The 14,946-nt window shown below is 43.2% G+C and overlaps 1 protein-coding gene across 2 annotated transcripts in view; it reads right to left on the reverse strand.

Annotated features, from left to right (window-relative positions):
• The window catches only part of BMP1 (bone morphogenetic protein 1), a 405,539-nt gene that overhangs the window by 263,803 nt on the left and 126,790 nt on the right, over positions 1 to 14,946 (reverse strand). For both annotated transcript variants that reach the window (XM_069213962.1, XM_069213963.1), the window contains exons 3-4: positions 10,329 to 10,490; positions 9,375 to 9,492 (exon numbers count right to left, since the gene is read on the reverse strand). In XM_069213962.1, the coding sequence (XP_069070063.1) occupies positions 9,375 to 9,492; positions 10,329 to 10,490 (280 nt within the window). The remainder of the gene's footprint in view (positions 1 to 9,374; positions 9,493 to 10,328; positions 10,491 to 14,946) is intronic.

Raw genomic sequence — 14,946 nt, forward strand, 5'->3', positions numbered from 1 at the left:
AGAATCAGCTGCACAAATAGACAATAAAAGGCCACAAACCACATTCAAAACCTTTACCTTACTACACGTGTATGAGTCAGTGGATCCTACCATCATGCTAGGCCCTGTGGCCAAGGTGAAATAATGATCTAGGTGTCACTAAGATAACCATGCTCATGAAGTAGAGAACACTTTGCTGCACTATGTAGGGCCAAAGGTATGAAGTCAACTTTCAGACTTACCAGGGTTGACCGCGAAACAGACTTTGTTGGTATTGTATAAACACTCACTGGATACTCCCAGTCATAACAAGATTTCCAGTAATTTAAATTTACAAATGCCAGGAAATGCTCTCCTAAGAGAATGGCTCATGTCCATGTAGAACATCAACATCTGGCCTCACCCTGCATTTTTGATAATTTACCGCTTGAGAGCAGAGTAAAAATCATATATGGATGTCATTTGCCTCATCTCCCCAGTTATGGCCCAAGCAGGCCAATCCTAATTTCAAAGGACATCATTTATACAGGTAGGACTCAAGAGCAGCAGAAATCCAGGCAACCAGTACAAACGAAAAGAAAAGCCATCAATTTGGGGCAGCAACAGTAAACCTTACCCTTGCAAGTTTCTGTGTCTTGAAGTACAGTACCTGAAGGAGTCAAACCCCTGCTCAAGAAACAAAAGTAGGCGAGGAATCACAATATGACCAATACAAACCAAAACATGCAGTAATTGTGAGGGACATCACCATTACATGAATTATATTCAACACAATATGCCACACCTGTGGCAAAAGAACGGTTTTGATTCAGTATCCTCCTAAAAGGCCATTCGATGTGCATCTAGCTGTTTAAGTCCCCACAGTGATGTAAGACAAGAAGATGATAGGACCAGAGGTGACATGCTCACATGAACTTAGGAAGATGTGTTACATCAGTGCCACCAACAACCATTTCAGCATCATAAGATATCTAGGTTTTGGGGTTATGTACCTCAGGTAATGCCATGCCATCAACATGGGCCTTGCAATGCAGCCACAGAAGGCTGAAACTTTAAAGCTGTAATGGACACAAAGGCATTGGTTAATGCCATGCAATGGGAGATGTATTAATCTTTACACTAAATACCACTATGATTTACAGCAAGGCTAAACTTGTACAGCTATGTGAGCACCACATCAATGCAGTTAAGAAAATCTTTCACAGTCATGGCCTCAAATACAAAAATCATTTGACTTTGTTGCCGGGGGAACGGATCTCCCCTTCCGGCACTTCTCCACTTCCAGGCGGCCATTTAAGGACGCGCCCCCGCGGGACGCGCTCATTGTTTGACTTTGTTGCCGGGGGAACGGATCTCCCCTTCCGGTACTTCTCCACTTCCAGACGGCCATTTAAGGACGCACCCCCCGCAGGACGCGTGTGGGCGCGCGCCCGGGCGAAGAAAGGGCCAAGACCGGGCCCGTCTTCGCCCGTCATCGCCCGTGTGAGGCCGGGCTGGGCCTAGTCTCTTTCCAGGAGACTCGACAATCAAGTAAGATCAGTACCTTACTATATATTGTGTCGCCACTTTTCAATATCAAACCATGGGGAAAAGGAAGGCTGTTGATCTGCCGGCATCCTTGAATGACACCAAAAAACAGAAAAAGCGTCCCAGGAAATCAGCCAACAAGGTCTCAGGATGTGGCCCCAAATCACTCGAGGAGATAGACCTGCTATTTGAGGAGGTGGAGGCTATTTTGAATAGCGAAATGGATATCAATGGAGCTCTGCCCTCCAAGAAGGCCCTGCCTCAACCCAAAAGCATCCAAGAGTTCTTTAACAAGAAGAAGAAGTCCCAAACCACTGACTCTATTATTCAGATCGAAGAAGTAGGGAACATGCCCAATACTAGTGTCACTAACTCCCCACTTAGTCAGGGGACATCTCCAGTAGAGGAAGTAGAAAGTATACCCCTTCCACTTAGCCCTGAGATAAGGCTGGTTCCCAATATACCATGCAGAAATAGATTTGGGCCTTTGGCTGAGGAGGGCGATTGGACTAGGGACCATGAAAACTCTAAGGCTGAGCTGGCTATTGAGGATGTTAACTCCCCGCCAATTCCCATCCCTACTATATTTTCTGAGCCACCCGCTACTGAGGTTAATCTGTCTTCTATCCTGCAAAGAATCGATGAAGTTAGGAACCTGGTACTGCAGCTAGCCAAATTTCTGCAGGGGAAAATGGTAAATCCATCGAGCTGTAAATGCCAAATGGTAGAGGTGGCTGGAAAAGGAGGAACTTTGGCGGTCGGACCTACTCCACCGACCCTAACTGCACATGGGGGACCAGCCATTCATTCTCAGAGCAATGGGATATACATAAGTGATACAGAGGCTATTCAAACTTCCCTTGTGAATAACTCCACCTACAAGCGCTCAGGTATTAATAACATCCCTGTGGACGGGGCCCCCATGGTGACTTGTGCCGATAATCTCTGCAGTCCCCTTGTTTCTCTGAGTAGCCAGACACCTGGGAGGTGTATTACTATTGCTAACACACTAGACAAGGGTGATTGTACCTCCCTCAATGTTAGTAGGCCGTTTGTACCTTCCCCCTACCTGTGACCCAGATCGCGCTACTACCTTATATAGAGTCTACAATGACCCAGCCATCTCAACTAAAAGTCTAGGTTCCAAGAGTAGGAACAATACCCTCTTCCTGATTAATGTCCCGAAATTGTTGTCAGGGTCCAAGAAGAATCATGATTCCCGGATCAACAAGGTTACCCATTGGTTACGCTTGAGACGGAACTGCCTTTCGGTCATACGCTCGGACATCGCTAAAGTCAAGAGATGGAGCCCTTTGGGGTCAAACTATGATGTAATTTCAATTGAGTTCCTTGACAAGAACTTGGTGGACCAACTCATTGCCTTTGATGAACGAACATTTCAGCACAGGGGGCAAAAAGGGGGAGGTATTTCTTTAGTGTCAGAACTAGACGATGCAAGTCTGGCCCCTGTGCATGGTCAGTTGGGTTACATCAATAGGAGGGATCCCCTGATACCAGCTGAATCTATGCAGTCCAAATCTGTATGACTATCCCCAAGACAGCCATCACTCCCTAGGGACGGACCAGAGGAACCACAAATGAATAGACCTGATGGACCCACCATGAACGAGTTGACACCAGAGGATGTTTGCCCTCAACTCCTTGGTATTGAGTCTGACAACACTGGCCTCTCAGTAATGACTTGGAACTTAGCCGGCCTCGCCAGAAAATTGGATGATATAGATTGGCTTACATACATAAAGACCCAAGATGTGTGTCTTTTCCAAGAAACTTGGGTCAAGGATAGAACAAATATAGACGGGTTTCTTTCGTTCAATCTCCCTGCCCAGCCTTCAGAAAAAGTGGCAGGTCGTGCAAAAGGGGGGCTTTTAATCCTTTTAAACACAAAATTGCAATGTGACTACAAGATCCTAAAATTTGATAGTGTTGATATGATGGGCTTGCAAATTTCCTTTAAACAGAGTTTTAATGTAATTCTTATCAATGTTTATGCGCGATCCGTTCCACGAGGATCGGAGTCTCAGACCCTAACCCTGCTCTTTGATTTTTTTAGATACTTTACAAACCAAATTTTATTTAATTGTGGCTGGGGATGTAAATTGCACCTTTGAACCTTCTGCGCTGCTTAGTGGCCTAACAGTGGAGGAGGATGAATTATGGGGGATCGCACAACTGGACAGCGATCCCCTGTGCCCACGTTCACGAGTGGCTGTTCAGTTGGCCTCCCTATGTCTAAAGTATGGCCTTAGGGCCTGCAACGGCCGCACACCCTCTGACATAAACCTCACACTCACATTCAAACGAGGCACAACTACAAGTGTGATTGATTATTTCCTAGTGGATGTGCGACTATGGCCCTTGTTGAGAGACATGAGGGTGGACTTGAGATGTGAGAGTGATCATTTCCCTCTGTTACTCTCCCTCTCGGGGAATGCATTTGGTAGAACCTTGAATACACAATCTACATTGGTTCCCCTTCCCATCTTAAAGAACTCATATACGAAGGTTGGGTGGCCAAATATGATGTCGAACCCCTATCTATTACGTGAGATTTACCAAACGTTTATAGATAAATTGGAAATCTTTGAGGATCTTGATTCTATGGATATCCCACTTCTCGGTATACATGAAACCATGACTATTAAATTGCAAAGTATTTTTTATAAAAAGGCTGGGGTGAGATCACAAGGTGGGGTACCATCGAACAATAGATGGTTCGACGAATCATGCTCCAGGGCAAAATCTGGGCTAAAAAAAGCTATTATAAATGGGCCCTTGAGGGTAATTCAACAAGCTAGACGTACCTACAAGGAGACCACCCTACGAGCAAAGAAATCTTGGGAAGACTCCATTTGGCAGGAGTTGTTGGATGCCTCGAAATCCAACAACAATTCATTGTTTTGGGAACTGTTGACTAAACGAGAGAGAGGGGGCAGACCCTGCCTAAGGAATCACATCCAACCCGAACGTTGGGTGGATCATTTCTCTTGCCTTTATGACAAAATCGATACTCCTGTGGCCTTTGACACACACTCCTTGTTAGTTTTGAACTCTGCCAATCCCCCCATAGACGGGAGCCTACATAATACCGAGGACCATATCAGTTTTTCCCTAAAAGAAACTGCTGATGCAATCTATTCCTTAAAACCTGGCAAAGCACCAGGACCAGATAAGATCCCAGGTGACCTCTTTAGATCAGAGCCAGCCATATGGACTTGGTACATTAACCTACTTTCAAATAAAATCACTGAAGGAGGACAGATTCCCACTTCATGGAAGGGTGCTGAAATTATTCCCATCTACAAAAAGGGCAACGTGAACCTTCCATCAAACTATAGACCGATTAGTCTCATAGATAATCTGCAAAAACATTTTGCTAAACAACTTCTAGGCAGATTATCGAGTTGGGTCTTGGAACATCAGATTCTCTCTCCCCTTCAGGCGGGGTTTCAACCTAGAATTAGTAAGGTGGATCAGGTTTTCAGGCTGGCCGTGCTATACTGGAAATATGTAGTTTTGTAAAAGCAACCCTTATATGTTGTCTTCGTTGACTTGCGATCTGCTTTTGATTTGGTCTCAAGAGAGAAGCTGTGGGAAGTGTTACATAGAATAAGGACCCCAGCTAGTATAATTAATTTATTGGAACGAATGCATGCAGATACATATGCGCAAGTGAGATGGGGCAATAAAGGCGAGTTGACTGATAAATTCCCCATAAATAGGGGCGTCCGCCAGGGATGTGTGTTAGCTCCGCTTCTGTTTTCTCTTTTTATCAATGATGTGGTACAGGTATTAATGGCATGTCAGAATGATGCTCCCTCCTTAGATGCCCAGAAAATCCCCATCCTCCTCTTTGCAGATGACTCGTTACTCATCTCAAAAACTCCCATGGGGTTACAAATCCTTGTTGATAGATTTAATCTATTTTGTCGGAACTACGGTCTGGAGTTGAGTCTTAAGAAAACGAAACTAATGGTATTTCACTTTGGGCCACAGAAGAAATGTACCATTAGTTTAGATGGCGATCTTCTGGATAAGGTTAGTTCTATCGATTTTCTGGGTGTGAGGTTCACAGATGCACTACATTGGGAAGAACAGGTTAGCAAAAGTGCTGGAGTCCTGCAACACAACGCAGCACCTATACTGCGCTTTTATAGGAGCACGACGACCAAAGCTGTATCTCCAGCAATTAAGATCTATGTGGCCAAGGCACAGGGAGCTGCTGTCTATGGCGCGGAGATATGGGGCTTTTCTAACAGCAATAGGATAACGACAGGTGAGAACAACTTTGCGAGGTCCTTATGTGCGTGCCCTTCCAGCACCCCATTGATCCCATTGTTTTTAGATCTGGGATTAAAGCGGATAGCTGACTTAATTATCTTAAGACCTTTGTTATATTGGCTAAGGCTATGGATCGTTTCTGAATTGGTTGTATACAAGAATTCACTTCTAGAACTTCTAAAATGCCCAAATTCCACCTCTATTCCATGGGTTAAGCATGTATCTAGCTGGCTCCGTACCTTGGGCTTAGAAGACTTCTGGGAGAATCCACACAAACTCGAGAAATCCCATGTAAAAGTCTTGAAGTGTGCCTATTGGTCCTATGTACAATACAATTACATTAGTTGTAAATCACATGGCCGCTTAACCAATCTCTTCATTGACTTTAAATAGTATCCACATTTTGAGCCATATTTAGATATAATACCTGATTTACTAGGCAAAGGATTATATGCTAGATTTCGTTTTGGAACATTGCCATTGATGACCCTGACAAGCAGATGGGGACCAAATGCCACATCTGATATTTGCCCAGTGTGTAGTAGCACCCCAGAAACAGTCGAACACTATGTTTTTTTGGCCTGCATATTCGCACCCCAGGTCTAAATGGATCCGCAAAATCTATTGGGAAATGAAGATAAGGAAACAAGTCTTAGCCCTCAGGATCCTAAAAAGCCACTGCTTTAATGTTTCAATTTTCGCTGTTAGCAAATTTTTAGTGGCAGCATGGCGCATACGCAACTTTTATCTAAAAAATGATTTTTAATGGGTTTTACAGATTGGGTGATTGGAATATTATTATAGTTAGACATTGGTTTTAGGATACTACATTATTTATTTATGATGATGATTTTTATTGTTGTATTGCTTTGATGGTCTATTGATCGAATAAAGCTTGTGTTGATGATGATGACAAAAATCATTCAACTGAAGACACATTCTATGGCAGAACTGATGAGATACAAAAAAGTAAAATATCTCCAAAGTGTCAATACTTTGAACACCGTGGAAAAGGAAGCACAAGTCGTGGTACAGTACTTGAAGTTTACTGGAAGATGGTAGAAAGTCTAAATATATGATCGCTCCACGCATGGCTGACACCATTCTTCCATGTTGCGATCTTAATGTGGGTGTGTTGCCTTTATACTACACAAAAAAGTAGAAGCAGGGTAGAAAACACTGGAACAATTAGACAATAGAAAGGTTAACTAAGCTAACACTATGGGTATCACCGACTGGCCTCACAACCAAACCCAAAAATCCTAAAAAAAAATGGTGTTGACACGAGCATGCCCAAGAAGGTCACTTAGGGTGAATGACATCTCAAAGATAAACAACATGGTGGTATAGCTAAATTAAGAAACTTTTTTTTCAGAGCTAGATCACATAGCTGGCTACAATTAACTAGACCTAAAGCCAGCTTCACTAAGAATGACATTTACAACTAGGATCGAACTTTGCTGATACGATTGTTAAAAAATAGACAGGTCATCATTCTTCAAAACAATTTGTGAAGCATTAGGTGCTCTCGATGTTGTACCGTATACGAGATGACACGGCGGTATATTATACCTACATTCACAATGAGCAACAACAAATGACAGCAGCACTAAAGTGTTTACGGGACGCTGGTCTTGCTCCTAACAAAAGTTAATGCCAATTACACATGAAGAGACTAGAATTCTACAGCTAAGCATTCCCACCTGAGGGACTATCACCGAATCAACACAAAATATAATTCACAATGAACCAGCCCCAAGACAGTCACAGAACTGAAAGGCATCTAAGGGATGCTGTACTACTGTCGTAGAATTATTTTGCAACCATAATACAACTCAAGTGAAATAAGTGGGCTGATGAGCATCGGAGAACATTTGGCACAGTGCACAGAAGATACCACAGTGGCCTCGTTTATACCACACAAAACAAAAGAACTACTTATGAAAGCAAGAACTGCACAACTAGGACCCATCCTCCACACAAACAGCAGAAACGGGGGAAACCATTACAACTGCACATACAAGCAAAGCACTACCACAGGTGGAACAAAATGGCTACAGCCATAACGAGAAACACTTGCAACAGTTCGGACATGGATATTTCAAACTCTACCCCAATGGCCAAACAAAAACTAAGACCACAACCCACTTCTTTTCATTTTCAAAGCAAAAATATCAACACCAGCAGCTTGAATAAAGGATGCTTCAAGGACAGAATCATGCTTACCAGGTACTATACAAACTGGAAGAAACAAGCCCTGTAAGTTTTCTATCAAGGTATCCAAAACCATCAAATTCTCTAGAAAAGGATGATGTGAGTTTCCAACTGACTCAACCCGAGGAATGGCCCCTCCCCCTTCAATGGCCTTTTTGGTAGAAAGGAACAACGTGTGCAGACATTTTATGTGTTATTCCACCGTACCTCCTTGCATACGCAACTTATATTGCAATTTAAAATGACTGGCAGCAACGTGCCAATAACTGTACTCCTTGGTGTTTTTGATCAGGCTGCCCCTTCTTGGTGGCAGCCCAGCAGATAACATCTCCAGAGGGACACCTTAAACCCCTTTGTTTCTCGCTTCTCAAGGACCAAATCAAACCGCAATCATACAGTCTCAAATAGCAATCTTACAGCACTTTACTATAGGGTTCAGGTCGAACTGCCCTGGAACAACAGGCAGAAAAATTAATAAATAGGTACAACGGCCATATTCTTTCCACTCCATTTTCCGAGCACACTGGGATTGGTTATTTGTATCGAATTATTTCAATATTCAAAGGCTCAGAAACCTGGGTTTTCAATGCCTGGCTGTGTAAGGGAGGAGGGGTTATTGGGCCGGGTTCTTATGCGGCCTAAGACAGCGTTTAGATTCTGGAACGTACTAATGAATTTGACTTGGAAAGGTCCTCAAGGCTTTTAAAGTAGAGAGATTAAAAAGGCGGCCATCCACCAGACGTTCCCGCCCCATGTGCTGCAGATCACGGAGTGAAGATGGAGACCCCTAAGGCCCGGTCTGTGCCAGGTTTTCAAAAAAAGCAACACAGGGGCGCTTGTTGTTTCCTAAGGAATATGCAAATATAATTATGTGGAAGGCTGCAGACTCCAATGTCACAGGGTACTTCGAAGGGATGTTCAGGAGCAGATGGTGAACTCTGCACTACATGGGACTATATTAACATAATATCCAGCTGTCACCATGCTGCATAGTGAAGCCCACTCAAGGACGTTCAGTGAAAGAGGTCCACAGTCGTTTGGCACCATTTCTGTTACTGTGACTGGAGAGTGAGGTAACACGTGGAGAAAGTGTGCGGGGGCAAGCAAGCAACATCCTGGGTAAGTAGTACACTACCAGAAAGTAAATGGTGTTATAAATGACAGAGGCATAAAACAGATAACTATTCAAATGGAAGGGAAATAGAAGGTGCTGATGGGAAAAGAGGAAGGGCAAGTCTTGTCGTCTTATATCTTATGAGTGAGGATCACATAGTGGGTCTTCAATACTACTACATCTTCTCTTATGCCTCCCACTGCTGAGTGATGCGTGCTGGTCTCATTTCCCATCTTACCCGCATGGCCGGTATGTGAAGACGATGTAGCTGTCCTCATCAGTGCGCTCCAGGAAGGTGGTGCATGTGTGCTTCTCCCAGTGTCGCATGGCCTGTCTGAATATCGCCCGCTGGCTGCCTAGAAAGATTGAACATAGAGTTACCCCGCCGTTAGGCCAGCCAATCACATAGCACTATGTCCTGCTCTCACTGCCAGGGAGAGGTCAGATCTGGAGGATGGCTGGTCGAAAAGTTTGATTTTTTTTGTTTTCAATTTGACAGAGAATTGAATAGAACAAAAAAAAAAAAACTCAAGCATAAAGTATAAAGCACAATGTTTATAACTATTTATCTAAAAGCCTAGAGCCTCCGATTGTTTGCATGCATCTCACCCTCTTGAGACTGGAGGCACCTGGGTGGAGCACCAGGGTACTACGATTATGGCACTGCAGTTTATGGCACTGAAGGATACATTCTATGTGTATTACTTTAAGAGCAACAAGACACCTCACAGAATCTACAGTGCTGTCTAGGGGGGTAACGCCTGCATGCAGGGATATCAGAGGAGATCCTGCACTTCTCCACTTCCATATGTTGGCTACATCTTGTCACCATCGGTGATGGCTCCCATTTTGACTCTTTTGGCCACGTTAGTAAAATTGTCCCTTCAATTTATCTTCAGTGCCTTTGGACCTGACCTGGACACATCTCCAAATGATTGTGTCGCAGACAGATAACAGGTGGGCCGGTTCTATTTATTGGCATTGGTTTCAGATGTTATAGCAGCCCTATTCACATCTGATGCAGAACTTTCCTCGCTAGTTGCATGCCTTCAATCGTCATCTGCTCTACACCAAAGTCACCCATCACCTACAAATCACCTATTTCCCCACCAAGCCCTATGGAAAACATCTGTCATTGACATCTTACCCAATCAAGTGCCACCCACCCCCAAAGACACAATTTTCCACTTACCGCTGAAGTTCCCACTGATTACATAAGGGACGACTCCATCAGGCCAGACTCGCTCTTGGCGGGATGTAGCTGCTCGACGGATTCGTTGCCGACTCCTGCCTAGTTTTGTTCGTCGGTTCTTCCGCCTCCCTCCCCTTGGGCTGGTGCTGTTAGATCCAATGTCTGGGGAAGACAGAAAGTAAAAAAGTGAGGAACTAGTGCAACACTTCAGCTGGGGAGTGGTATAAAAGAAGGAATATATGGGGCCTTATCACTTGATGTGATTAACGACAGAGCAGAGTGGTATATAGTAAAATTTACTAAGTTAACACACCATGATTCCAAGGGTCAGGAGATGAAGGAAATCAACATCACAGATGCTTCTCGTAACTGTGAGGTACCCAGTCCTCAGAGGCATCCCTGAGCCCGATTGCAGTAGCACTGAACAACTTGCTGAAGGTGACAAGTGCATCAAACACTCTTTTTATCAACATGTTTATCCGATTTACATTTAACAGTGCACACAATATTATTAGTCATAAAAGCGCGGAGATAAAGTGTACTGATGAGAAAAAAAGCACATTTCAGGGTAGATTGTTTTTGTGGCGTATGGTGGCCATTTTGATTTTGCAAACAAGAGGGGGTATACAGTTCTGTTGTGGTGTTTGTTCCATTTCCTTCACACAAGTGTATTTGCCTGATTTGCTTTCCTGTTGGACTGTATACTCCCTGTGCCAGACCTTGTCGTGACTGGCACCAGCACAGTATTACCTCGAACCTAGGGCATCCTACCTTGGCAATGAGATAAACAGCCACCGGTAAAGAGCGTCGTCCAGTAGCAACTTCAATGACTGGGCTTGTTAGGCCTGGCTTGCACCAACACACAAACCCCTGGGTTCATCCCTTCGCTAATGGGTGGACTTCATGTAGTACTTCTTTAGGAGGCTGAACAGTGGCCCCAGAGGGGTTGGTCTACTAGTGCTCCCAGGTAGACTCGAAATAGCACTACCTTAGTGGCTAAACACGGTCACTAATGGGTCAGTCCTCTGTCATTCCGCTATATCGCACTCCCTGGTGGTGTACCAGAGCCTCTAATAGATATTTTACACCACTGAATGTTCTCCATATTCTGTCGTGAGCACAAGTGATGCACACGAACACCATGTTTTGCATGTGATATCATCCTTCCTGAATTTGGTAACTACCTGCGTGAAGCATCGATTCTAAAACCCTCCGCTCTAATGCGCTTTTATGTATAGTGATATTAGACGCACAGTGCTTTCACTATGTTGTCTCAAACACCTCACCCAACAGGTACTATAAAGTCAAACTACAAACAACACCCTTTCAAACATGCACTCCAAATGATGTCCAGGGACCAGATACAATCGGAGTGCTTCAGCGCAGCAGCAGGGGTATGAAATACTCTAAATAATGCAACTGGACCAACCAGAAAGTGCTTTAGAGCTGGAAAGGGATATAATAGGTTCTAGATCAGTGTTTCCCAAATGAGTGGGTCACGAGCTGATTTTTGGTGGGTTGCAAAAGTTCAAGCAATAAAAAAGATGTCTTTAAATTATGTATGTATCTTGTCAAATTTGCTGCTCTTCAAAGACAGTGGTCAAACGTCAATCTATGTCTTCTGACAAATTGCTGTGTTTTGTTTTTTTAACATGGGAAATGGTGTTTACAAACTCTTCAAACTGCACTCATAGAAAGAAAGTTAAGTGAATTATGTGACTATCTTGCTTGGGAACAGGTGTTTGAAATAAAAACTGTAGGAGGTAATTTTTGTAACACACAAGAAAATGTAAATATCTGCAAATGAACTGTACAAATTCAGCTGTCAGGAAAGGAAAAATGAAGCCCATTGTGTTTTTTTGCTAATTCTGAAGTGTGGTGGAAGCAAAGATTTTAATAGGATCAAAAGAAATCAAGACACTTTACTCAGTGGCAGCCAAATAATAAATATGCACTGAAACACAATTTCCACACACTATCATTTGTGTCAAATATAGTTTTATCAATACAACGGTATGTCTATTCAAATTTAGTGGCCATTTCATACAACACTTTAGTTACATTAAAAAACTTGCCTGCCTCATGTCTATTAACTGTGAAATATAAATGGTACACTGTTCCAAAAAATAATGAAAAGATGCAGGGTCAGAATGAGTCAGTGATATCAGGAGAGCCCTCAAACACCCAAAAGGATGCCAAGCTTCATCACTGGGCAGTCTCCTCGTCAGACCGGTGCTGCAATGTCTGGCGGGCCACCCCTTATTATAGGGAAGGTACAGTACCGAAGGTTGTATGCCAAAGTTAAATTGGGTCTGAAACGAATAATGACTATTGAAAAAACTGCATATAGGAGAGACTGAAAGAATTAAAATTAGCTCTGAGCCTTAAACATCACTTTAATGAGTATGGGAAAGGTCCAGGCCAAGATGTTTTTTAAAACAAAGGGAGTGAATACGGGGATAATGTCCCACTACACTCAACACGGAGGAAAAAGGTAGTGTACCTAATCCTAGAGTAATATGGTCAACATGTTTCGCGTTAGGCTCAGAGCTAATCTTAATTCTTTCAGTCTCTCCTATATACAGTTTTTTCAATAGTCAGTATTTGTTTCAGACCCAATTTAACTTGGGCATACAACCTTCGGTACTGTTCCATCCCTATAATAAGGGGTGGCCCACCAGACATTGCAGCACCGGTCTGACGAGGAGACTGCCCAGTGATGAAGCTTGGCATCCTTTTGGGTGTTTGTTGGCTCTCCTGATATCACTGACTCATTCTGACCCTGCATCTTTTCATTATTTTTTGGAACAGTGTACCATTTCTATTTCACAGTGAGCCTTGGGAGACTGTACACTGGCCCATCATCCTCCCAGTCCTTATCTTTTTTGGATCATGTCTATTAACGCCAGAACTTTGTGAAAGCTTATTGTTCTAAAAAGTGGATTGTAGTTCTAAAACGTTTGGGAACCACTACTCTATATAAATAACATTATCATAGGTGCCCTACCAGCAAATATTTCCTTTGTACTTCACTCAGTACATAGGCAGTGACTATTAGAACTTCACACGGGATGCAGATATATCGGAGGGCCAGATGTCAGACAGTAGAGTAATTCCACAAGAGCAAAGACCTATATAGGTCCAACATGAAATGCATCTGTAAAACTGTTTCTTCCTAAGGCCTAAGTGAGAAACACATGGACGTGGGCTTGGGGAAAAAGTAAGGGAAGTGGCTGAGGTTTCCTGTGTCTGACTAACATTATAGAGAAAACTTCTGAAATGCATCAGTCTTCAGAGAGGTTCAATTAGTGGTGAATCTGTTGCACAGGAAAGAAGACATATTGTCTATGTTTCTGGGAAAGCCAGAATAAGGTGGTAAAAAGATCAAGGTCTGCACTTTGACTATAAACAAGTACAAGCATTGGCAAAGCCAATAGTTCTCATTTCTATAACGAGAGTGTTGAGCTGTCAGCTTCCACAATGTTTGTCTGTAAGGTATGGTTTAAAAAAGTACTAGAAAGTAAAAAAAAAAAAAAGTCCTGAAGGTAAAACAAGCACATATCTTATGGTATCTCAACAACTCAAAACTAAACATTGAATTCGAAACTTTCCATTTTTATAAATCACATTTTTATAAATGGCATGGTATATTTTCCAAATACTTTTCACTGGGGAAACTGAACAGAATTTAAAAAGACTATGTTAGAAAGTAAAGGGATACGCTTGCCAGGACCTACTTTACTTCCGACTGGATTCAGCCCTCTTGTAGGAGGAGGACTACTACAGGAGGACCACTGGATTTTGTTCTCCTGTAGTAGCCCAGGGAAGAGATTTATGGGACCCGGGACAAGCGTAATGTGAAGTACACCTTCTAACTGATATGAAAGCTAACTGAGTGCAGCAGATGGCCTTTCCCAAGCGCTATAAAAGCCTTTGTTTGTCAAAGCTTGTGCTTTCATGGAATATACAAAATATGTGAGATAAAACAAAAACAGAGCTTAACAGATCAGTACATTAACAGAAATACAATGGAGTATTAGTTTTCAAACGTAATTCAAATCCAAACTGATTGAGAGGCAAGCATTATCAGTGGCAGGTCCATAAACAGACAATTAGGTAAGCGGGACTGCCGCAGTAGTAGGGTTTGCTCTTGCTGTACTTCTATGGAGAAACTGGGGGAGGGGGGAAATCGCACCAGTGGTGGTTGAGGGGCAGCACACAAGGGAGAGAACCAGACAACACGTGCAACCTCTAAGAGTGCAAAATGAAAAAGAGAAAAATAGTTCACTAAAGGTGAGGAGTCGAAGGATACAAGCCAGCCAATCAAAGGGATCATAGGAGGCTATGTTCCAGAGGAGGGACGAGCACAATGAGAGGAAAGCAATCCATCAAATATGAAGCAAGCAAATGAGAGGGGCAATAAAGCCAAGCAATACTAAGGAATGGGTGGACTGTAAGGCCACTGTAAGTTCACAGCAGGTGCTTCATAACCAGACAGCCTGCAGTGTCTGGTAAACCTGACCTTAAAAGGCAGGGAATAAAGGTAGTGCAGATTCGAGAGTTTCCTGCGAGGATCTAGGTTGCAATGTCCCCTAGTCTGGACGGAATGACAGCAGGA

The sequence above is a fragment of the Pleurodeles waltl genome, chromosome 11, assembly GCF_031143425.1.
Source record: "Pleurodeles waltl isolate 20211129_DDA chromosome 11, aPleWal1.hap1.20221129, whole genome shotgun sequence".
NCBI classification, from domain to species: domain Eukaryota; kingdom Metazoa; phylum Chordata; class Amphibia; order Caudata; family Salamandridae; genus Pleurodeles; species Pleurodeles waltl.